Here is a 26,459-nt window from a genome sequence, read left to right on the forward strand (position 1 = left end):
CACACGTCCAGGCCCTACCTCAGAGGATTCAGAATCACTAAGTCTGGGGTAGAGTGTGGACCAGATGAAGAAGCAGGGGCTCAAGGATATTAACATGGCAAGATAGAGACACGATTCAAACAGACTACATTGTCTACATCCACACACACATTCAACAAATCTTCCCCATGACCAACTCTGTGGTCCTCACACCAAGCACAGTTCTCCCAGGATGGGCTTTCACATAAACTCAGGTTTCCCCAAGAGTAGTTCAGTAAGAGACTGCAGTTCTGCACAGCTGATATACATTGTTTTTTTTTTTAAATTCTGAAATATAGTAGTTAACATTGATACATAACAATTTTGTGAGTCATACCTTAGCAAATCAAATCTGAAAATAACACATATTTGCTTAGACAAAAATGAAAACAACTGTGAGTTTTCCTATCCCTGCAGGTGCTGCCACCACACTGCTGATTTCTGATTTCTCTTATTCAGAAATTTCCAGATGCTTGGGGAATCACGCTGGAGGCGGGGGCAATCTTCTCACCACTTCCACAGCGATCTGCAGGTAAGCTTTGGCCTGGAAAAGAACAGAGTCCTTTGTTCCACATTTCTCCCCAGCACACACAGAATGACTCATGAACAGCTGATCATAGATGACCCCTGTACTTGCTGGTAAAAATGCTGGATGAGATGAGGAAACTCAGTAGTGGGAAGACAACACACATTGCAACTGAAGCAGCAGGGGAAGGATTTCAGATTATCTGCAGGGTTATATTTGGAAGATGGCTTTCTGAAAAAATATTTCGTACCAGCAATTACTGTTTTTTCAAACTTGATCCCAGTGCCAGTACACCAGCAATCCAGTCTCAGTGTAGAAAAAGTACACCTTCCTCCTCTGACAAACTCATATCCTGAGAGATGCTGTCACGACTTCTTTGGCCTAGGAACTGTTAGTCCTTTTCAGGAGGGCTACTTCTATTACCACTTTGTGACTTATCTTTGGAAAGCATGTTCTTTATTCTCTCTGAGAACTGTGTGCAGCTCCAGCTCTGAGCGCCTCAAGATGGGTATCACGCAAGCATGCCTGATGCAGTGAGTGCTTCCATGGCTCACGTCCAGGGTCCTCAGTGCAGTGGGATACTAACAGTGCTTCCAAGCCAGGAATGAGCTACAAACAAACCCAATGTCCTTGGTGTTCCAGTTAGAACAATGGTCACCTTATCTACATTTCAAGAGTTTTTTTTTTTTTTTAGCAAATTCCAATGAAAATATTGTCCCATCTTACTCATAAAAAGTAACTGTAAAATATAAATCAGGTTTTCTGAAACCATTGATTTCTACAATGATACCATAACAGTGATGTACACGTTACCATTACTCATGATAATAGCTAAAATTTACCGAGTACTTGCTATTTGTCAAGGATAATTGGATTTATCTTCATAGCCACCCTAGGGAATAAATCCTGTCACTTTCCCCAATTTTCAGACAAGAGAACCAAGACAAAGAAAGGCGAAGAGTCTTGTCCAAAGCAGTAGAGCGAGTACAATATGTGCTAACTCCCAAGCTCTGAGCCGTCAAAGGAGGCGAGTTCAGGGTGTCCTGCCTTGATGAAGGCTTCACGCATGTGTCACACATCTTCTTTTTCAAAGACTACACCAGAGCCCTAACAGCTGAATCATATTTAATTCTACCAGAAAAGTGTTAAAATTTCATTTCAAAGAGCCCCCTTAACAACAATAATAAAGGGTCTCAAAACATGAATAAGGCGGCCGGCGCCGCGGCTCAATAGGCTAATCCTCCGCATGTGGCGCCGGCACACTGGGTTCTAGTCCCGGTCAGGGCGCCGGATTCTGTCCCGGTTGCCCCTCTTCCAGGCCAGCTCTCTGCTGTGGCCTGGGAGTGCAGTGGAGGATGGCCCAAGTGCTTGGGCCCTGCACCCCATGGGAGACCAGGAGAAGCACCTGGCTCCTGCCATCGGATCAGCACGGTGCGCCGGCCGTGGCGGCCATTGGAGGGTGAACCAACGGCAAAAAGGAAGACCTTTCTCTCTCTCTCTCTCTCACTGTCCACTCTGCCTGTCAAAAAAAAAACCATGAATAAGGCTTTAACAATTTTAACTTAGTACATACCGCGTCAAATACTTTGAGTAAGTAGTAATCTCAATCATGAAAAACAAGCATTTTCCACTCAACTGAGATGAAGAAATTGGGAGCTATTTGTTCAAGGTTAGGAAGTCAGTGATCTGGAAAACACACTCAAACCTCAGTTCAACTAATGCTGAAGCCCAGTTCCTTTTTTTTTTTTTTTTTTTTTGACAGGCAGAGTGGACAGTGAGAGAAAGGTCTTCCTTTGCCGTTGGTTCACCCCCTCAATGGCCGCTGCGGCCGGTGCGCTGTGGCCGGCGCACCGCGCTGATCCGAAGGCAGGAGCCAGGTGCTTCTCCTGGTCTCCCATGGGGTGCAGGGCCCAAGCACTTGGGCCATCCTCCACTGCACTCCCGGGCCATAGCAGAAAGCTGGACTGGAAGAGGAGCAACCGAGACAGAATCCGGTGCCCCGACCGGGACTAGAACCTGGGGTGCCAGCGCCGCAGGCGGAGGATTAGCCTAGTGAGCCGAGGCGCCGGCCAAAGCCCAGTTCTTCCTACTGCACAACATACTAACTAGCAAGCCCCAGATTCAAGCAGTTATAATGTATAGCCTCAAAAGGATTTCACTCTCTGCTGCAGTTAACAGAAACAATAGTTTTTATTTAAAAACAACTTTTATTCATAAAGAAATAATTCTCTCAAATTTAGTGTGTTGATTTTCACCCTTGCATCTTTAAAAATATCTTTTATCTACTAATTGCTTTTCTAGGTATTTATGCCTAATATTTTGTGATGAAAATTTAAAGTTCACTAAAACAAGAGCATCATCATTCTATAATCTCATTTAATACTAATCTTAAGTTAGAGACAATAAACTTATCAGAATACAAAAAAACTGAACGATTTCAGAATAATTAAGTCTGCTACACTGAACCTTTCCTTTTTATTAAAGATTTATTTATCTCTTTGAAAGGCAGATTACAGAGAGTAAGAGATCTTCTATCTGCTGGTTCACTCCCTAAATGGCCACAATAGCCAGGGCTGGGCCAGGTTCATACCAGGAGCCAGGAGCTTCTTCCTGGCCTCCCACGTGGGTGCAGGAGCCCAATTACCCGCACTATCCTCCACTGCTTTCCTAGGTGCATTAGCAAGGAGCAAGAAGTGGAGAGCAGCTGGGACACAAACCTGTGCCTATATGGGATGCCGGCATCATAGGCACCAGCTTAACCTGCTGTGCCACAATGCCAATACCAACCTTTGCTTCTTAATGGACTATCTCCAAGTTTAAACTTCCGGTATATCACACTCAAAGTAATGGTTAGATTATCCTTTGCTGAGAAATCATTAAAAGTGCTTAGTTAAACAGCTTCAATTTGTTGAGACTGAATTTTTTTTCAGCCAATGCACTATCATTTCCACAAACACATTTCAGTTCTTATTGCATGTAAGGCATTGTGTTGAGAAATGTGTGGGATGTAATGACATAAAAAGGAGGCAGAGCAGCTCACTGATGAAAAACTAGGGTCTGGAAGTCCGATCAGACAGGTCTGGATCCTTGCCTACACTACTGTATTAAGAGAGAGGCTTTGGGCAAGTTATGTGACCTTCCTAGGCTTAGTTTCCACAGAGCTGTAAAATAGTTGTCAGAACAGTATCTACCTCAAAGGCCTCCGGGAGTAGCAAGGGAGAATAAGGCATGCAGAATGCTGGCACAGAGGAAGCAAATAATAAACATTTGTTGTTGCTGCTATTAGCATCATGCCCTCAAGTAATTTACAAGCTCATTGAAAAGCTCATAGAAACATGCCTTTGGGTTCTCTTCCTGCCTGAGTAATAATCAAATTAAATCCCTTTTGTTTAATCCATACTAGCAAAAAGGTAACACACGTACATTATATGTAAAATATATAACTGAGATTTCTAAAACTATTAATGCTTTCTTCTTTCATTAATTCAATTCTACACAGGCTGATAATCCTTCCCTCCTAGGTAAGGTCTTTTTATTAGATATCTAGTGGCCCAGAAAATCCAGCTGCAGCCTGTTTGTAGGCAAAAGGGAATGAATGGTCTCCAAAGTGCAAGAAGCTTTCTGGAGAGCTCTTTGCCTTGTTTTTGTCTTTAAATAACTGAAGTTATAATTTATCTCTCACAGTCACTTCATAGTAGGACTGTGAGGTGATAATTTAGAAATGATAGAGTAATAAAGTTTCCATTTACATTTGAAAGTCTTTGCCAGGGATATCATACAGCTTTGATATTTGAAAATATTTACCAGGAATATCTTAGAACATATCTTTCTGAATGCTAATATGTTTACGAGATAAAAAGAATAAAACCACAAAATCATCAGGCAATCACCAGCCTGTTCCTTGTATCTTGGCTTCACTCAAAAGCAAAAAATAGTTTGTTAAATCAACAATTAGAAGTGCACCTGCAAGGGGCAATGCTACTGAATTGAAGAGTTCTGAATTTGCAGTATGCACCTCCCTTTTTGTCCTCTACTACTTCTTTCACTATTTTACACTGCTCACAATGGGAGATTTCCAGCCCTCCTTTTCTGAATGGTACACTTGGGCAGAAGGTTCTGACCATTAGTTGTGTCTGAGCGGCCTGTTAGTGCTTTCAACTGGTACTACAGCCCTTCCAACTTTCTTAATTTTGTCTGAAACCCACCACAACTTATACCTTTAAATTAATCACTGCCTTTGTAGTGTTTGCCTCTTCTAAAAGTTAAATATTACTGTGAGAGAATCCTTAATGCAAAATTTTAAAGGACTTTATAGGCAGAGAATGAGAGCCTGACATCATGTTGGGAGGAGGAAGTGATGGAATATGGAGAAGAGAATAACAATGAAATTTTTACTGATTAATAACTGTGTGTAGATCAACTCCTAAAATAGCAGGTGTCAGTCAGTTCTAGCTTAGTCTAAGGGGCTAATTATTACCAACTAATAGTATAGGTTCTTTCCAATTAACTTTTGCAGATTTACTGTGTTGGGCAAATAAATGTTCATTTCATTCTTTAAGTGAAGACATTCAAACAGAATGAACATTAAGTTTCTATGAATATTTGAATTGGTTGAAAGGGCTGTAACTAGTTTCTGAGGACACATTTCCTTTTGAGTTCATAAGGAAAAGGGAAGGGGAGTACTGGAAGGCAAGATTCATCATGAGACTAACCAGAAAGATCCTGGTTCCAGGACTCAGTCACAGCTAGGAGTGAACATCTTCCATGTCCAGGCTGGGAACTCTGCTCTCATCTCATGATTCAAACTCTGCTACTCTGGATTTTAAATGCCATGAAAGAGTAACCCCCCCACCCATGACAATCTAACAAAACTCTTATCCAACTCTCCAGACAACGCACCATCACACACTCTGGATGTCATCTCTGGTGATTCTCGGAGCCCCAGGTTAAGATCCTCTACATTATACTCTGGCACAGTCCCAGTTATATTATGAAAAGGGGATGAACTGGAAGCTAGCACATACATACGGCAGGCAGTTAATAAACCTTGCAGTTATTCAGGAAGTGAGGCAGAGATTGCAGTGGGAAGAGAATGCACGAAATGTACATTAAAGTTGAGTGTGGGGCTGGCGCCACGGCTCACTAGGCTAATCCTCCGCCTGTGGCGCCAGCACCCCAGGTTCTAGTCCCGGTTGGGGCGCCGGATTCTGTCCCAGTTGCCCCTCTTCCAGTCCAGCTCTCTGCTGTGGCCCAGGAGTGCAGTGGAGGATGGCTCAAGTGCTTGGGCCCTGCACCTGCATGGGAGACCAGGAGGAAGCACCTGGATCCTGGCTTCTGATCGGCACAGCGCGCTGGCCGTAGTGGCCATTTAAGGGGTGAACCAACGGAAGGAAGACCTTTCTCTCTGTCTTTCTCTCTCTCACTGTCTAACTCTGCCTGTCAGATAAAAAAAAAAAAAAAAAGAAAGAAAGAAAAAAGAAAGCTGAGGGTGGACCTCGTCTCTAGTATTATCTTGGACAAATTCATTAATATAAATGAATCTTTGCTTTTATCTGAATCAGTGAATATTATTACATTTACCTCATAAAGATGCTATGAGAATAAAATAAAACAATGTATTCAATGTACTCAGTGACACCAGTCTCTTAAGAGGAACTGAAGAAATTTTAACTATTGGGATATGACCCAGAGGTTACACAACAGAAAGAGGACAACATTTGGAAGGGAGTCTTGTCTTTCAGCTACATCATCTTAATTATTCAGATAAGCTGAATCTTCCCAATTTTCTTTCTGCATATCAAAAAGTATATATCTTTTAAAGATGTATTTATTTATTTGAAAGTTAGGGTTACAGAGAGAGGGAGAGACACAGACAGAGAGGGAGAAAGGGATATCTTCCATCTGCTGGTTCACTCCCCAGATGACCGCAATGGCCAGGGCTGGGTCACGCTGTAGCCAGGCACCAGTAGCTTCGCCTGGATCTCTTATGCGGGTGGCAGGGCCCAAGCATTTGGGCCATCCTCTGTTGCTTTCCCAGGCCAATAGCAGGGAGCTAGACTGGAAGTGGAACAGCTAGGACTTGAACTGGTGGCCCATATGGGATGCTGGTAGCGCAGGTGGTAGCTTAACCTGCTACACTACAATACCAGTTCTTTTTTATTTCTTTTTCCAAGAAATATGCTTTGTGGGCCAGTGTTGTGGTATAACAGGTTAAGCCTCTGCCTGAGACACCAGCAACCCTTATGGGTGCCAGTTCAAGTCCCAGCTGTTCCACTTCCGATCCAGCTCTCTGCTAATGGCCTGGGAAAACAGCAGAAGATGGTCCAAATGCTTGGACCCCTGCATTCATGTGGGAGATGTGGAGGAAGCTCCAGGCTTCTGGCTTCAGCCTGGCCAGCCCTGGCCGTTGCTAGTGAACTAGCATATGGAAGATGTGTCTCTCTCTCTCTCTCTCTGTCATTCTCTGCCTTCCCGCCCCTCTGCAACTCTGCTTCCCAAATCAATAAGGAAGGAAGGAAGGGAGGGAGGGAGGGAGGAAGGAAGGAAGGAAGAAAATGTCGCATTTAAAAATGCCACTTACCTCCTCACTTTCGGGCTGTGAATACACAATTGGCTGGCCTGTATCTGAGGCTTCCCTTATACTAAGGTGTAAAGGAATGTCTCCTGAAAGAGCACAGCAGACAGATATCCATCAGTACCGAGAAATTTCACAAAACCATTTGGAACCTATTTGAACTTTGGAAAAAACAAAGCCTGAATTAAACTGATTTAAATCAACTCAAATCATGATTACCTGCAATTTACTATATCTCTGGAACAAAGAACTTCAGATGAAAATCAGAGGCAAAATACTCCATTTGAGGGCAGTAAAGAGATTGCCTATGCACATATGATAGCTATGTGGCACCCAATGAAGGGTGAAGCCTCTCATTTAATCTTTGCTGGAGGTCTTCCATCCAGGAGTGGCTTGGAACACATTTGTAAATGATTTCTCCCTGTAATATCTGATACTGACTCACTGTGTCACATGATGGGGGGGGGGGAGGAAAAGGTGCAGGAGGCAAAGAACCCCCAAAAAAGAACAACAAAGTAATCTTGCTGCTGGCAGAGTGAGCTAAGAGAAATATTATCTCAACTATCTGCCTTTCTAGCAGATAGAATCTTTTTCTATTGTTATTTACTAATCTACATAGACTTACATCTAACTTGTAAGCTTGTTGAGCTCTCAGGAAGTATTATGAGGGTACTTCAGAAAGTTGGTGGAAAAGCAAAATGAAAAGGTAAGCTTATTTTTCATGCAAAAAAAACCCCATAAAATCTATATATATTTTTCATAATATACATTTTCCACTAATTTTTGAAGAGCCTTTGAATAATAAAAACCTCTAATACACAGTCCAAAGTTGGAGAGGTTGTGTACGATTCCTGAGAGCACAGTACTATTAATTGGTGCATTTAGGAGCCAGAGGTTCTTATCCATCATCCAATACCCTCTTTTCCACCACACCTTCAGGGCAGAAGTCTTTCAAAGACTGAGAGACAGAATGCAGTAAATGGGGGTAGATATTTGGCCCAGCAGGTAAGACACTGCTTGGGTCGCCACATCCCATATCAGAGTGCCTGGGTTCAAGTCCTAGCTGTGTTATGATTCTAGCTCCCTGCTAATGAGCATCCTAGATGGCAGTAGGTGACAGTTTGAGTACTTAGGGTCCTGACAACTCACATGTCAGACCTGGATTGAGTTTGGGGTTCCTGGCTTTGGCCTGGTCGAGTCTTGGTCCTGACTGTTGTCAGCATTCAGGGAATAAAAGTGAGGAGATGGAAGATCTCTGTCTCTCTGCTTTCAAATTAAACGCAGAAAGTGGAGATTTACAAAGAAGAACAGACTCTATGGTACTCAGCATCTTCAGAACCATTCTAAATTCATTCAAAAGTTATTGAAATGTGTGTGTGTGTGTGTGTGTGTTTTATAAAAATAAGTCATCAGTACCACGCCAGGCAGTGTAAATAATGCAGAAGTGCATGTTACAAAAACATTACGATTTATTATACAGCACATGGTGGAGGAACAGATATTTCACGCTCCTCTTGTCAGCAAATTTTGTGATCTTAGCTCTTTAAGTCTTCCCTTAACGTCCAACGGCCAAGTGACAAAATACATGAATATTTCAGCAGCCATTTAAAGATTAGCTTTTCAATAAATTTGATGTTTATTCTATAGATCAACTTAAGACTGCAGGAAACTGTGACAGGGGCAGGCAGGGTAAAATAAGTGATAGAACATGCTTAGAAACCCATAAAATTTTTCTTTTGATTTATGAACTGCCACTATAGGAAGAAATCTGGAATGATTTCTTTTCTCCTGCAGAAACAGAAGTAAGAGAAAGTTAAACCTTCTCTTTTGTACAGCCACTCATCCACACTGTGTTTGCCCTCCAGAGGCCCACAATCCTACCAAGAGACATACAAGAGTAGACCAGGCAGTAGATAACACAGGCAGTATCTTGTCGGGCAGTAGGTAATACAGTGAGAATGCAGCTGGGCTAATGGTTCTAATTTGAGAGGCAGAAGAAGCAGTAAAGGCTGAGTGAGTGAGGAGCACACCGGGCATACTAAGCACTTGGAAGGCTTAGTTCTGAAGGAAGCAAGGGCACAGAGTAGGCCAAAGGGTTCCTCTGAGACAGTCTGACCATAGCTACGATGCACAGCAACAGCCCCAGTAGATCCACAAGGATAAGGTTCTGAAGAGCTACTTTACCAATCATTTCAAACACAACCCAAAGGATGAACATAAATTAAGAGGCTGGCTGGGAATGAGTAAAGGACAGCCAAGGGTTCCCTGTGGGGTTCAACCACCAGGAGGCCACAGGGGAGAACACTTTTATCATTCCCAATTCCAGTCCCTTCATAACTGGACCCCCGCTGCAGTTCATAGGAGGCCCCAGGGAACACGTGGCCGCATTAAGGGGCGATGTGTCCTGAGTTAGAACTCCAAGTGATTTTCCCTATAATATCATTAGACATAGCAGTTTAGGGTAGTGTCCAGCTTTTGTGATTGGTAATCAGTGTTTCTGATATATTTTTAGGACAACTGTACATTGGTTAAAATATAACTCTCATATGTTACATTACTTCCTGATAAGATGCTTCAAACTCTAAACAAATGACTTACAAAACTGTACCACTGATTTATAAGTTAGAGAATTACAAATTTGCCAGTGTAATTCAATAATGTCAATTTATAATTATACATTTACTTTATTATATAAATGAATGTCAATCTGTTATGTTATTATGCAAATTTGGAAAATTGAACTTTCTAGGTTAGTTAAATGTAAAACAGTTGTGGAATATAATTAGCGGCTATAATTATAGCAATGTATCAAACTATATCATTAGCATTCACCTGGTATTGTAGTGGAGGCTATAGTATATAAACGTATAATAACAATCATACATTTACCATTAACTTCTAGAAACTTAATTATAATGTAGAATATTTTGAAATTCCTTGCTCTCCAGGGGAAATCTCAATTTTTTTAACAACCTAAAACTAATAACCCATTGTATGCCTCACTTATTCAGCATCTAACATATGCTTTTGCCCAAAACAGAAACTCATTTACAATGAAGATATCAAAACTCATTTACAATGAAGATATCAAAAACTTTCTTAAAAAGTCCATTAAAAGTTGCCCATGGATTTGTGAATACAGATTTTGTCCAATTCTGTGATTTGCTCATTTAACCCAATTTTAGTTCTCATAGCAGTAATTATTCCTTCAATGCAGTGCTGTGAACAGTGTAAAATTCACATGCCACATTTTATAGACAGAGCAAACACATACAAAGATTACAGAAAACAGTAAATATTATCGTTCTAAAGCAGAAATACTAACAAATAGACAACCGAACAGGAAAGCATTTTTACTTATGCACCAAGAATTGATATTTCAAGAGATTGCTACAAAATTGCAAATAGGCATGTGCATGAATGTATACCTGTTTATAAGAGAGGTGTGTATCCCATTGAGCAATAATTTAAAGTATGACTTTAAATCAGAGTACTTGGACAATAAAACTCTTTTCAAAGTTATAGGCAGTTTTTATCTATAGTAGAAATTACGTATTATCATAGTTGGCAGAACTAATCTATTCAAAAAAGCTAAAGAAATGTTATCACACAGAACTGTGCTACATTAACTTAAAACACAAAATCACAAGCAACTCCTCATTTTCTAAGACCTCTTCAAGACCAGGCTGCACTCCCACTTCCCCTTATGCAACTCTCACTGCCAACAAACATCTTATGGACTTACCCAGAACATCAAGATCAAGGGTCTGTGCTAGCTTCCTGGCACCATCAGCACCAAAAATATGAGTTTTGTGTTTACAGTTTGGACACTGGAAAACACTCATGTTTTGGATAAGGCCAAGGACCTAGAGAAATAAATACACATTGCAATTAAAACAAATCCTAACACATTATTTCAACAACTTTTTTAACCAAACACCTAGTAGGCTCAAGTGATAAAGGTGAGCAAGGTATGGTCTTTGCTCTCCAGGAACTCACAAGCTACTGTTAGATTGTGAGGGGGACTGGTAACAAGAAGGGGTGAGCTTACAGCAGGAATTCTGAGCAGCAGGAAGAGGCCAAGTGCAGGCAGCAAAGCCAAAATTGTGGGAGGATCTGGGCTGCAAGCCAGCAGGTGGTGGAGGCAGAAGATGATGTGGTGAGGAAGGTCAGGGCCAGAAGGTAAGGAGCAAAATGCCACCCAAGGATTTGAGAGATGCTTCAGACAACATGAATTATGGTTTTTAAAGTTGAGAAGGTGGCATTAAAGAGGTAATGTTGCACAATCAGATTTGTGTTTTAGAAATCTAGCTCCGGGGCTGCGCCATGGCGCACTAGGTTAATCCTCCGCCTGTGGCGCATCCCATATGGATGCCAGTTCTAGTCCGGGTTGCTTCTCTTCCAGTCCAGCTCTCTGCTGTGGCCCAGGAAGCCAGTGGAAGATGGCCTAGGAAGTGGGAGACCAGGAAGAAGCACCTGGCTCCTGGCTTCAGACTGGTGCAGCTCCATCCGTTGCGGCCATTTGGGGAGTGAACCAACAGAAGGAAGACCTTTCTGTCTCTTTCTCCCACTGTCTGTAATTCTACCTGCCAAATAAATAAATAAAAATCTTAAAAAAAAAATCTAGCTCCAATGACAATATGGGGAAAAAGAAGAGAGGAGAAACAGAGGAAAATAAGACGTAAGATGTGGATGAAGTCTCCCAGTAAACAATGCTAACATGCACCGAGTGCTCACGGCAGGCCAGGTGCTGGGGGGAAGCACTTCGGAGCCACTATCTCACATATGCCTCACAGGAACTGCATGATAGAGGTACGTTATCCTCCCCATTCTACAGCTGACAAAACCCACAGTGCTGGCAAAAGACTGAAACTCAGCAGTTGAAAAAAATTTCAAAGTTTCTTAGAAAATGTCCACCTTTTTTGTACTTTCTCCAACTTCTGGCACAGTGACTTAATAAACATTATTATTCAACAGTGCTGTTGAATAAAAAGAGAGGCTCTGCAAATATAATCCTACGCGTGTTCCTTTTAACTCCACTTTCTTACTGATGAGAAGCAGGGGCTCCCTTGTAGAATAAAAATGTGCACCGCTACCAACAGAGGCTTAGAGACAATAGTGGCTGCATCACCCTGTCAACTGCACCATAAGATTATCATCGTAGGAGATTATTAGGACATTTGCATTTTAAATCAGGAATAGCTCTGACAGTCCACAATGAAACATAGGAACGAGGTGATAAAATGTGTTATTCTTTCCAAGAGAAGGCTAAAGTTGACCATATCATGCACAAATGAACACAAATAATAGAGGACATGAATCTGCAGCAAAGCATTTCCCAAGGATCTAATATATGCCCTTTTGCTGATGCAAAGTATCATGGGAAATAAATCACACTGTGTTTTGGTAATTCAGTAACATCTCCAGAAAGCTAGAGGAAAACACAGCTTATTGGTTTATTCACTCTGTCTATATAACACACTCATTGCTTAGGCAGTTTTACAACCGTTTATGTTAAATGTTATATATCCCCTGACTATAGGGCTTTCAAGTTACACATGAAAACATCATTCAATAAATGACAAAAGGGAAAAAAAAACTTTTAAAAAGTGAAAAATCTGGGTTAGGGTTTATTTCAATGCAGAGAGAACAGGACAAGAATTCTTACCTTGGGATCTCTTAGCTGCCCCAGGACAGAGAGACATGCAGCAAGAATGTATTTATAGTTTGTGTGATTTATTCCTCATTATCAGATTGTTCCCTATGGACTACATAAATATCTCAGATATGTTCTCTATAGATTACATAAATGTCACAAACATAAGTGTAACCAACAGTTACACATTTAATGAGCTCTTATTTACATGCCAACAAGTGGACTAACCCCAAGGGATAGCACACAGTGGTGAGCAGACTTGGTCTTGGTCTTTGCCCCCTTGGAGCTTGCACTCTAATTGGAGAAATGGGTTGAACACAGAATAAAATAGAGCAGCATCTCAGGAAGCAGAGGATAGGGTGGCATGAGAGTGTAGAACAGAGGGGACTCAACTCATTCTTGGTGTCAGAGAAGGCTTCCTTGAAGAAAGCCAAGTATTTGACCTAAAAGTTACAGAGTAACCAGGCAAAAACCAAGCAGAAATGGAAGAAAAACATTCAAGACACAAATAGAGAGCAAATCTCTCTGTGGGGAATTGCAAGGCCAGCCTGAGACCTCTGAGGGGTGAGATGAGTGTCACTAGACAAGGCTGCAAAGGTAGTGTTTATATGGCATACAAGGACACTTCAAAGAGTTGATAGAGGGGCCGGCGCTGTGGCACAGCAGATTAAAGCCCTGGCCATCTGGGGAGTGAACCAGCAAATGGAAGGCCTCTCTCTCTGCTCTACCTCTCTCTATAACTCTGTCTTTTTTAAAAAAATAAAGAGTTGATAGAAAAATGGAACTGAAAGTTTTTTATTTAAAATTTGTTTTTTAATTCAAGTGGCAGAGAAACCAAAAGACAGAGAAAGAGAGAGAGAAACATACCAAAGGAGTGTGTCAGAGACTGATTGACAGAGAACTCCCATCTGCTGGTTTACTCCCCACTTAAATGCCCACAACAGCCAGAGTTGAGCCAAGACTGAGCTAGGGCAAAGTCAAGAGACAAGAACGCAATCCATGTTTCCCAAGAGGGTGGCAGGGATCTAACCACTTGTGCTATCACCTGCCGCCTACCACAGTACACATCAGCTGGAAGCTAGAATTGGGAGCAGTGCTGGGACTTGAACCCAGGCGCTCTGATATGGGATGCAGGTATCCCAACGGGTGGCTTTACCATTAGGCCAAATGCCTACCCAGATAAGTTTATTTTGGTGCAAGAGCACTTTTGAAATCTATGCATAGTTTTTTCATAACACACATTTTTCATGAACTTTTTGAAGACCCCTCATGGTAAGGTGTCTCAGTTATGTAAGCAGTACAAAGAGCAGTCATTAAAGGGTTTTGAGGAACAGAGTAAGCCCACCATGCCAGCAGTTGTCACAGCCTCATTACTTAAAACAACACAAAAGAATGGAAAACAGGGAAGACCTTTCAAATACACTGTTTTAAAGATATATTTATTTGAAAGAGTTACAGAGAGGGAGAGGGAGAGATAGAGAGATCGTCCATCTGCTGGTTCACCCCCCAAATGGCCCCAATAGCTGGGGCTAAGCCAGGCTGAAGCCAGGAGCCAGCAGCTTCCTCCAAGTCTCCTACGTGAGTACAGGGGCCCAAGGCCTTGATCATCTTCGGCTGCTTTCCCAGACACATTAGCAGGGAGCTGGATCAGAAATGGAGCACCCAGGACTTGAACTAGTGCCTATATGGGATGCTGGCATCACAGGAAGTAGCTTAACCTATTACACCACAATGCCAGGCCCAAAACATTTTTTTTTTTTTAAAAAAAGAATGTCTCTTTATGTTTATTTTTCTATACAAACACAGATCCAGGGCTGTGCTCTCTAAAAATCAATCCTCTGACAGGTGGCTATTTTTAGGTGACTACAATATGTCCAGCTCTCTCCTGGACACTAGGTTAGGATTTTTCGGAAATTAGGTGAGTATATGTAAATTATTTTGGCCAATGAAATGTGAGAAGTGCCATGTGTCACTTTTAGGCCAAAGCTTTAGGTGCTAATTCCCATTATCTTTTCCCTTTGTCCCAGTGACCAGCAAGCCTCCAGATGGCAGCTGCTGTGTCACTCTGGGTGCTGGAGTAAGAACAACAGAGACGAGCGTTGAAGCCAAACAAAATGGACATGTAGCATGAGGGAAATTAACTGGGTGGTTTTAACCACTGAAATTCAAGCCATGTTTACAGACGTAACCTAGCTCATCATGGCTGACAGCTGTATGGACATATTAGAATTTCTATTTTATTTTATGATTTCTTTTTAAATTTCAGTTGAGTGTGTATTTTATAACAGACAGAACACACATAATGTGGCAATACATGCATACTATATATATACACAAATGTAACATAAATACACAACATGCTCAAACATATGCTTATAAATGTACATCTATGCTCACATATCTTTTATTGATAAGGATGTACAATTGATCAAAAAAGTTTGGAGATCAAGAATGCCCAATGTTTGAAAGTCAGTGGTTGTGACAATTAAGCTCAGCTTTATTATGGATAATATATGCCTTTGTCTAGTTTAAGGACAAAAGTCCTAATATTGCTTCCTACAGCATTCTTTTTTTTTTTTTTTTTTTTTTTTTGACAGGCAGAGTGGACAGTGAGAGTGAGAGACAGAGAGAAAGGTCTTCCTTTGCCGTTGGTTCACCGTCCAATGGCCACTGCGGCCGGCACGCTGAGGCCGGCGCACTGTGCTGATCCGAAGGCAGGAGCCAGGTGCTTCCTCCTGGTCTCCCATGTGGGTGCAGGGCCCAAGCACTTGGGCCATCCTCCACTGCCCTCCCGGGCCACAGCAGAGAGCTGGCCCTACAGCATTCTGTATGAACTAATTCCACTTAACTCAAGGACTCCTTCACCTTAAGATCTTCTCACAGATATATCACTTTGTTTGGTAAAAACTTACAAGTTGGTTGTAATGGAAGAGAACAGAGAGCCCACAGGAGACCCGTACATGCAAGTCACTGATTTACACTGGACACAACTTGGCACTGCAAGTAACTTGTGAGTCTTAACTCACTATCTCACTACTCACACAAAAATTAATTCCAGATGGATTGTAGAGCTAAATATGAAAATCAAGTCAGCATCACTTTATGATTAAAATAAAAACAAAAATCAAATGTTGTCCCTGCTATGTGTCTGGGAAAGCAGTAGAAGATGGCCCAGGCCCTTGGGCCCCTGCACCCACATGGGAGACTCAGAAGAAGCTCCTGACTTCTGGCTTCAGACTGGCCCAGCCCTGGGCATTGCAGCCATTTGGGGGAGTGAACCAATGGATTGAAGATTTCTCTATGCCTTCCCACCCAAACGCTGCCTTTCAAATAAATAAAATAAAAATCTAAAAAAAAAAAAAATTGAATGTTGGTGAGGATATGAAACAACTAAGACTCACTGTTTCAGTTGAATACAAATGAGTGCAACCACTCTGGAAAAGTGTTTGGCTCTATTTAAGCTGATTTAGACTTAAACTGTGGCACAGCAATTCCACTCCCGGTTATGTACTATCAGAAACGTGAACACAGCATTCAGTAAAGACATGCAAAAATGTTTGTAACAGCACTAACTGTAATAATCAAAATTGGAAAACTACCCAAATATGCAACAGTAGTAAAATGAGCAATTCGTGGTATATTTATACAATGAAATGCTACAATGATAATAGAGAAACTATAATTATAATCAGCAGTATAAGAGACTCATAATTTTAAACAAAATAAACCATACAAACAGAAACATATACATCAATCCATTTATAAAAAATTTAAAACAGGTAAAATTAATATATGATGTTATGATTTGGATTTCATTTGGAACTAGTGACTGAGGTGGCACAGAACATAGTTTCTGGGGTGCTGGTAATGTTCTATTGCTTTTTCTTGTTTTTGAAATTTTGTATCCTTTGGTAAAAATCTCTATGGCACCCCCACTCCAGCCCCTGGTAACCACCACACTACTCTCTACTTTTATGAGCTCAACTTCTCAGATTCCACATATCAGTGAGATTATGAGGAGACTGTTTTTTCTGTACCTGGCTTATTTCACTTCATATAATGTCCTCCAGGTTAATCCACATTTCTTCAAATGACAAGATTTTCTACTTTTTAAAGGCTGAATAGTATTCCAGTGTGTATAAATGTCACATTTTCTTTATTCATCCATCCACTAATGGACACTTAGGTTAATTTTATATATTGGCTATTGTAATACAATAATTAATATGGGGGTGCAGATATCTCTTTGACACATGAATTTTAGTTCCTTTGGATATCCATAGGTGCTACAACTTGAGAGAGCACCCACTTGCTGGTTCACTTCCCTACTATCTGTGATGGCTCTGGGCCAAGGGGACTGATCCAACAGCAGGCAACTCGGTTTATGTGTACTTCATGGACAGCAGGACCCTCTCAGGGTCAGCATTAGCTGGAAGGTGGAGTCAGGAGCCAGAGCCAGGGATTGAATTGAGGTACTCTGACACGAGACAGAGGCTGTTATACTAGGCCAAATGCCCTCTGCACCCTCCTCCTGCCATTTTTAATTTTTAAAGAAAACTCCACAATGTTTTCCATTGTAGTTAATTTACATTTCTACACGCAGTGTGCAGAATTTGCCTTTTCTCCACATCCTTCTCTTTTCTCCAACATCTATCTTTCCTCTTTTTGATAACAATCATTCTGACAGGTGTGAGGTGGTATTTCATTGTAGTTGTAATTTGCATTTCTCTAATGATTAGTGAAGTTGAACATTTTCTCATTAATCTGTTGATCATTTCTATATCCTCTTGAAAAATGTCTATGTAGATCTCTTGTCAGTTTTTAAAGTGGGTTTTCTTGCTATTGAGTTGAGTGCTTATTTATTCTAGATATTAAACTCTTCAGATGTATAATATTTTCACTCATTTTGCAGGTTCTCTTTTTATTCCACTGATAGTTTCTTTGGCTGGACAGAAGTTCTTTAATCTGAAGTCATCCTATTTTTCTATTTTTACATTTTCTGCCTGTACCTTTGAATTCATAATATCATCTGGGTTCCAAATAGCACCAATCACAGCACCAATCATACTCACAGAGCTTTCTCTCTATATTTTATTCCAGCAGTTTTAAAGCTTTAGGTCTTATACTAAACTCTTTAATCCATTTTGAGTTGATTTTTTTAATGTATGGTGTGACATAAGGGTCTTATTTCATTCCTCTGCATATGTATATTTAGTTTTCTCTTACCATGTTAAAGAGACTATTCTTTTTCCCATTGTGTGGTTTTAATATATTTGTTACAAATGTATTGGCTATAAATGTATGGGTTTATTCTGGGCTCTCTGTTAATCTGTTTCTTGAATACACACAATGAGTATGTTCCATTATAATTTATGCTCTTCTATGTTTGTCACACTTCAATAAAAAGTTTGCCTTTAAAAAAAGGTGATCATGCAAAAAATGGAAATAAAGTAGTAACAACAAACCATAAAAAATGGTATATTAAGTGTCTTGCGAACTTGTATATAAGACTTCTGTATTTTTCCCTGTTTTAGACAGAAAATATTCCACAAACACAAAGAAGTAGAGATAAAATTAAGATAAGTTCCTTGGTAGGAACAATCCCCTATTCTTTCTAATACTCCAAAGAGAAGTAAGAGATCTGAAATAGAAGTCTAAGTCAGAAAAGTTTTGAAACGACGGGGCTGTAGACTTGCAGTGTCCACTCAGGTAACCGTTAGTCACATGTGGCTACTGAGCACTTTAGTCTGAACTGCAGTGTGTTATAAGTGTCAAAAACACGCTGGATATTAGAGACTTGGTAAGAGTAGAAAAAGGTAAAATATCTCAATATTTGTTTAAAATTTTCAAGATATATCTGAACACAAAAAAGTAACTCTAACGTGTACAGCTGAATGAACTCATCCTAGGTAAAGTATGCCCACGTGACCAGGACCCTCTGAGAAACAAAGCACTGTCAGCACCCTAGAAGTCTCCTTGTTGGTCCTATAGAACACTTCGCCACAGGTACACACTGACCTGATTTCTAACACTACAAATTAATTTTGTCTGGTTCTGAATGTGATATGATTTTTAGCTCCTGCATAAAGTTTGTCAAAATCCCAGTGGGATGAGATCTGGGAAATGGAAGTGAAGCTGTAACCATTACACTGTACTGGTTTCCTTTGGTTAAAGGCCATGAAAGAAAGATGCAGAGGTGCAGATGAGTTCCAAATTGTCCTCTTTCTTCCAGACTCTTCCCAACAAACTTTCTGCTGTGGTCTTTATCCGTATTGTCATAATTACCCATGAAGTGGAGTATATTTTTTAAAATTTATTGGTCATTTGTGGAGCCAGCACTGTGGTACAATAGGTTAATCCTCCGCCTGCAGCACCAGCATCCCATATGGGCACCGGTTGGCGTCCCAGCTGTTCCTCTTCCAATTCAGCTCTCTGCTGTGGCCTGGGAAAGCAGTGGAAGATGGCCCAAGTCTTGGGCCACTGCACTTGCATGGGAGACCCGGAAGAAGCCCCTTGCTCCTAGCTTCGGATTGGCGCAGCTCTGGTAGTTGTGACTATTTGGGGAGTGAACCAGCGGAAGGAAGATCTTTCTCTCTGTCTCTTCCTCTCACTGTCTGTAACTATGCCTCTCAAATAAATAAATAAAATCTAAAAATAAAAATTATTGGTAATTTGTATATACTCTTTTGTAAGATGTTCAGGTTCCTTGTTTAGTTTTTCAGTTGAGTTTTTTCCTTACTGAATTATAAGAATTCCTAATGTTTTTAAATATAATTCCTTTGTTGGTCAATTGTCAATAGTTTATTATATAGAGTTTATGCTGAAATAATAATATTATGAATGGGCCGGCGCCGCGGCTCACTAGGCTAATCCTCCGCCTTGCGGCGCCGGCACACTGGGTTCTAGTCCCGGTCGGGGCACCGATCCTGTCCCGGTTGCCCCTCTTCCAGGCCAGCTCTCTGCTGTGGCCCGGGAGTGCAGTGGAGGATGGCCCAAGTCCTTGGGTCCTGCACCCCATGGGAGACCAGGAGAAGCACCTGGCTCCTGCCATCGGAACAGCGCGGTGCGCCGGCCGCAGCGCGCTACCGCGGCGGCCATTGGAGGGTGAACCAATGGCAAAAGGAAGACCTTTCTCTCTGTCTCTCTCACTGTCCACTCTGCCTGTCAAAAAAAAAAAAAATATATTATGAATGCACTGCATTAAGTATATTGCTAAAACTAACTTCACCTGTGTGTTTTACATTAAAAAAATATGGCTATTAAAAACTTTGAAATGGACACTATGAGAAACGGTGAGTTGATCAGCCCTTGTCCTGACTGTTGATGAACAACAGTATCCCTCCTAGTATTTTTTTTTGTTTGTTCCGCTTAATACTATTGGTTGAATTCTGTAATTAATACACAATTATTCTTAAGTGTTGAAACTTAACTGAAAAGTGATCCCTGTTAAACATAAGAGTGGGAATGAGAGAGGGAAGAGATGTACAATTTGGGACTTGCTCAAGCTGACTTGCCCCAAACGGTAGAGTTAGAAACATACCAGGGGATTCCAATTCAATCCCATCAAGGTTGCATGTACCAATGCCATCTCACTAGTCCAAGTTATCAATTTCTGTTCACAATTGATCATAATGATAGGACTAAGAGTCAAAGGGATCACATAAACAAGACTAGTGTCTGAAAACACTAACTGATAGAATAAAAAAGGGAGAGAACGATCCAACATGAGAAGCGGGATACACAGCAGACTCATAGAATGGCAGATGTCCTAAACAGCACTCTGGCCTCAGAATCAGCCCTTAAGGCATTTGGATCTGGCTCAAGAGCCCATGAGAGTATTTTAGGCATGGAAAGCCAAGACACTCTGTCAAAAAAAAAAAAAAATTACCTAAATGAAAGATCTCCGCGAGTGAAATCCAGTGGAAAAAACAGGTCATCAAAGAAGGAGGTACCTTTCTTTGAAGGGAGGAGAGAACTTCCACTTTGACTATGACCTTGTCTAAATATGATCAGAGTTGGTGAACTCAAAAGGCTTCCATAGCCTTGGCAACTCACGACAAGAGCCTAGGGTGATTACTGATGCCATAAACAAGAGTGTCAATTTGTTAAGTCAACAACAGGAGTCACTGTGCACTTACTCCTCATGTAGGATCTCTGTCCTTAATGCGCTGTACATTGTGATTTAATGCTATAACTAGTACTCCAACAGTATTTTTTCACTTTGTGTTGCTATATGGGTGCAAACTGTTGAAATCTTTACTTAATATATACTAAACTGATCTTCTGTATATAAAGAGAATTGAAAATGAATCTTGATGTGAATGGAAGGGGAGAGGGAGCGGGAAAGGGGAGGGTTGCGGGTGGGAGGGAAGTTATGGGGGGGGGAGTTTTTGTAATCCATAAGTTGTACTTTGGAAATTTACATTCATTAAATAAAAGTTAAAAAAATTATCTTGGCCAAACAAAACAAAACAAAACAAAAAAACCTTTGAAATTAGGGATCAGCATTGTGGTACAGCAGGTTAAGTCGCTGCTTGTGATGTCAGCATCCCTTATCAGAATACAGAGTCCTGGGCTGCTCTTCTGATTAAGCTCCCTGCTAATGTGGCTGAGAAAGCAGTGGATGGTGACTAAAGCACTTGATCTCAGCTATCCATGTGGGAGACCTGGATGGAGTTCTTGATTCCTGGATTTGGTGTAGCTCAGCTCTGGCTGCTGTGGGCATTTGGGGATTAAACCAGCTGATGAAATATCTCCATGTGTGAATGAATGAATGAAAGAATCGTTTTTAAAAACTTTAAAAATACATTTATAGCTCACATTCTATTTCTTTGTGTGATGCTCTAGACAATTAAAAGTCTGACAATAGAACCTATTGGGTAGTTTTCTTATCTAATGTTTAAGACCCTAAATATGCGTGAAAACATTTTATTAGGTTCCACAATTGATTCTGAATATTTTTTAAAAATGAGCAGAAATAAAATATTTACATTTAAGACACAAGAGATAAACTAGCAAGCTTCTCTACTTCTATTTAAAATTATATCAACCAAGTGTGGTAACATTCTCAGGTGGTTATCTCATTCTAGGCAAAAGTGAATGCAACTGTTATCCAGGGATACTTAAAAGCTTATAGAAAATGGAATTAAAAGATCATTTTCTTTTGGTGCAAAAGAAATATGAACTCCATGATATGAGACAAATGCAATTTTGTGTGCATTTGTGTGTATGTGCATAAGTACATATATAGTTATGTGTATAAAGAGTTATATATACAGAGATAGATACACACAAAGGTATTTCAAAACATTTGTAGGAATTGGAATTAAAAAGTAATTTTCTTTTTCTTTTTTCTTAAAGATTTATTTTATTTATTTGAGAGACATAGAGACAGAAACAGAGACAGAGAGAGAGGTCTTCCATCTGCTGGCTTATTCTCCAAATGGCCGCAACAACCAAGGCTGGGCCAGGTTGAAGTCAGGAGTTTCTTCTGGGTTTCCCATGTGGGTGCAGGGGCCAAGCTCTTGGGCCATCTTCTGCTGCATTTCCAGGTGCATTAGCAGGGGGATGAATCAGAAGTGGAGCAGCACCCACATGGGATGTCAGTGTTATAGGCAGCAGCTTTACCTGCTATATCACAAGGCCTGCCCCAACAGTTTTCTTTTGGTATATAAAACTTTGAAAACCATGCATTCAAGATATATATAATTCACTGTGTGTGTATAGATAGTTCTATATACAGATATATATATATATATATATATATATATATATACACAAGGGTACTTCAAAAAGTTTGTGGAAACTGAAATTTAAGTTTATTCTGGGGCCAGCACTGTGGCACAGTAGGTTAAGCCTCCACCTGTGGTTCTGGCATCCCATATGGGCGCTGGTTCTAGTCCCGGCTGCTCCTCTTCTGGTCTAGCTCTTTGCTCTGGCCTGGGAAAACAGTAGAAGATGGCCTAGGTGCTTTGGTCCCTGCACCCATGTGGGAGACCTGAAAGAAGCTCCTGGCTCTGGCTTTGGATCCACACAGCTCCAGCCATAGCAGCTATTTGGGAAGTGAACCAGCAGATGGAAGATCTCTCTCTCTGCCTCTCCCTCTCACTGTCTGTAACTCTGCCTCTCAAATAGATAAAAATCTTTAAAAAAATGTTTATTCTAGTGCAAAAAAGATTGAAATTCATAGTTTTCATAAAATGTATTTTCATAAACTTTTTAAAAAAAGGTTTATTTATTTGAAAGGTAGAATTACAGAGAGACAGAGAGACAGAGAAAGAGAGAGGTCTTCCATTTGCTGGTTCACTCCTCAAATGGCCACAACAGATGGGGCAGGGTCAGGCTGAAGCCAGGAGGCTGGAACTCCATAGGGGTCTCCCACATGGATAGCAAGTGCCCATGCACTTGGACCCCCATCTGCTGCTTTCCCAGGTGCATCACCAGGGAGCTGGATCAGGTGCGGAGAGGCTAGGACATGATCTGGTGCCCATATGGGATGCCAGCTACACTTTATCTGCTATGTCACAATGCTGGTCCCTCTATAAACTTTTCTTTTTTTAAAGATTCATTTATTTACTTGAAAGGCAGAGTTATAGAGAGGCAGAGGCAGAGAGAGAGAAAGACAGAGAGGTCTTCTATCCACTGGTTCACTCTCCAGTTGGCCACAATGGCCGGAGCCAGGAGTTTCTTCCAGGTCTCCCACACAGGTGCAGGGGCCCAGGACTTGGAAGATCTTTTTCTGCTTTCCCAGGCCATAGCAGAGAGCTGAATCAGAACTGGAGCAGCTGGGACTTGAACCGGCGCCCATACGGGATGCTGGCACTGCAGGTGCTGGCTTTACCCGCTGCACCACAGTGCTGGCCCCCTCCTCCATGAACTTTTTGAAGATGCCTTATAAGCATGTAAGCATGAATTTCAACCTTTCTGTGCCAAAATAAACGTACCTTTCTAAACATTTTTATTTATTTGAAAAGCAGAGTTACAGAGAGAGAGGGAGAGAGAGAGAGAGATCTTTCAACTGCTAGTTCACTCCCCAAATGGATGTAATAGCTGGAGCTGGGCCAGGCCTAAACCAAGAGCTTGGAGCTCCATCTGGATCTCCCACATGAGTGGCAGGGACCCAAGAATTTGGCCCAACTTTTGCTCCTTTCCCAGGCACATTAGCAGGGAGGTGCATGGGAAGTAGAATGGCCAGGACTCAAACTAGCAATCCAATATGGGATGCTGGCATAGCAAACAGAGACTTAATATTTGGGGGCCGGTATTGTGGTACAGCATGTTAAGTGCTGCCTGTCAAACTGCAGTGCTGGTTCAAGTTCAGACTGCTTTGATTCTAATCCCTGGCTCCCTGCTAATGTGCTTTGGAAAGCAGCAGAAGATGGTCCCAGTGCTTTGACCTGGCCTAGCTCCATTTGAGGAGTGAATCATAGGATGGAAGATCTCTTTCAGTCTGTCTTTATGTCTCTCTCTGTAACTTTGTTTTTCAAATAAATAAATCTTAAATAAAAAACAAAAGTACCCTGTATGATTTATATATCTTTTACTAATTCAAAAAGAGAAAATCAGTTATTAACTAACATGTAGGCTGTATGGCAAGCAATTCTTCCAAAGCATGGAGTTAACCGGAAGAGACATCTAAAGGAAAGGCCTGAATATTACCAAGCTTAGAAGCTACAGCTCTACTACATTAGAGAGCAAGCAGGCCTCTATAATCAACAAGGATTTGGATATAGGCAAGTCAGCTAATAAGGAAGAATATGAGGATATCAATATTGTAATTCTGTAAAATTATAACATGTAAAATTACATGGGAAATTATTTTTGTAAAAAATTCTCTCTGAAATAGAAAAGAATTTCTGTCCACCTGACTCCCCTTCTTCCCAAAAAGCCTTACATGTTGTGAATACTTTCTACATTTGTTAAGCTGTTTGTTTATTGTGGAGCATCCTTTGATAGCAGAAACATTAGAACTCACTTTGCTATAGCTTCATTTACATAACAACATTGAGATGCAGCTGGAAGCACGCACAATCATTTCTTAATGCCTCATCTCAGTATGAAGTCCATTTTTCTTCTTACCTCAGCTAGTTTCTTTGGAAGAAAGCAAATACTGAATGCCTGACTGACATCAGCCACCACAAACCCTTTTTACATGTTATTCTTACACTATTCCAATCCATCATTGGCTCAGAAGGGTACTTCTTTTAACTATTAAAAAATTGACTCTCTTGAAATATCAACATTTCTCAGAATATGGATTTTTGTGTCTAAATGTATTGAATTAAGTAGACTCAAAAGGCCCCAATTTTAATTTCTCCTTGGCATTTTAAATCCAGATTCGGGTAAGCAACAAGCAAGATTTCCAGGTGACTATATAATCCAATTTCTCAAGGTTACAATCAGGTTAAATGCTTGCTGGTTGGAACTTGTCACGAGGATTAAAGCTGTGATTTCGTTTTAAAAGTAAGGAGGAACAAACTCATTGTTAATAGAGAATGAATAATAATAACCGAAATAGGTAGATTCCTAAGTGCTTTTCAGTTCTCCCTTAGCCAGGAACCAGGTTTTGGAATATTCCTGCATGCCTGGGTACAGACATCATAACAGAGGTTTCCTGTTTGCTCTGACCTGGAGAGAACAAGAACGAACAGGCCTGTGCCCATGATTCTCTCGGGGACCAGCCTGGAAGCTGTGGGCCCCTGGGATGTAGCTTAACTTCTCTTTGCCTTGGATTCTTAACTGGCCATCCTTTACCACTCAGTGCTGCGGTCAAGTCTTAGACTTCATCCCATTTTCCAGGTGCCAGGCATGAACTCCCCTTTCCTGTCACCCTCGTTCTGCATCTCCTGTCAACAGGTTCCACCGCTCCTTAAACACCCCCCATTTTCAACCCACCAGTTTCCTCTGGCTCCATTTGCCTACCTGAACAATCAATGCTCCAGTGACAAGCCAATCTGATGGCAGCACCCCTTCTTCCCTCCACTCTCTCACTCTGTGATATCCATGGTATTAAACTTCAACTTTGATAATCCATGGAAACTGCAGCTAAGCATGTGGGCTCTGGGAAGCAGACTGCTAGGGAGAAGAACCCAGACACCCCCTAAATAGACAGAGGAGCTCATGTAAGTTATTTGACCTCAGCATACCAGTTTTCCATCTGCAAAATGGGGGAAACAATGCTCTCTACCTCACAGGGTAGTTGTGAGAGTTGGCTGAGGTTAATTCACGTACACCTCAGGGAAAGCACACATGCACTCTGAGAGATCCTGGGGAAGGACACGTGGAAGCAAACATCTGCACCCTCTGGGGCATAATTATGGCCGCACTGCAGAATGCTACCCAGGCTCACTCACGTTACAAAAGTCCCTTTCCGAAAAATGAAAAAAGTATCCAGTTTTGAAGAGGGAAGCCACATGTGATAAGTAGTGTGCAAACGACTTAATATGTGTTTTCAAAACGAATTCAAAAGCACTCTGCAAGGACTCCAAAGCCAATCTCAGAGTCTTTAAATACATCAAAGGCAATACATTTCCCAGAGAATCAAGTGAGATCACTTGCTGATCACAGAGGAAACACTACATTCAGAGATGAAAAGGAAAAAATAAATGCGTCATTTGCCTCCATTTCATATAAGATTACCTATTTCTAAATTTTTTTTTTTTAGGCAAGGAGGCCAGAGTGTTACA

The 26,459-nt window shown here is 41.1% G+C and overlaps 1 protein-coding gene across 5 annotated transcripts in view; it reads right to left on the minus strand.

Annotated features, from left to right (window-relative positions):
• Positions 1 to 287: 287 nt before the first annotated feature.
• The window catches only part of NUBPL (NUBP iron-sulfur cluster assembly factor, mitochondrial), a 310,868-nt gene continuing 284,696 nt past the window's right edge, over positions 288 to 26,459 (minus strand). For 4 of the 5 annotated variants that reach the window (XM_062205303.1, XM_062205304.1, XM_062205301.1 and 1 more), the window contains 3 exons: positions 10,864 to 10,984; positions 7,125 to 7,207; positions 569 to 1,153 (listed from right to left, as the gene is read on the minus strand). In XM_062205303.1, coding sequence (XP_062061287.1) covers positions 1,001 to 1,153; positions 7,125 to 7,207; positions 10,864 to 10,984 — 357 coding nt within the window. In that variant the 3' untranslated portion in view covers positions 569 to 1,000. The other variant, XM_062205302.1, reaches the window with a different exon arrangement.

The sequence above is a fragment of the Lepus europaeus genome, chromosome 11 (genome assembly GCF_033115175.1).
Source record: "Lepus europaeus isolate LE1 chromosome 11, mLepTim1.pri, whole genome shotgun sequence".
Classification (NCBI taxonomy): Eukaryota; Metazoa; Chordata; class Mammalia; order Lagomorpha; family Leporidae; genus Lepus; species Lepus europaeus.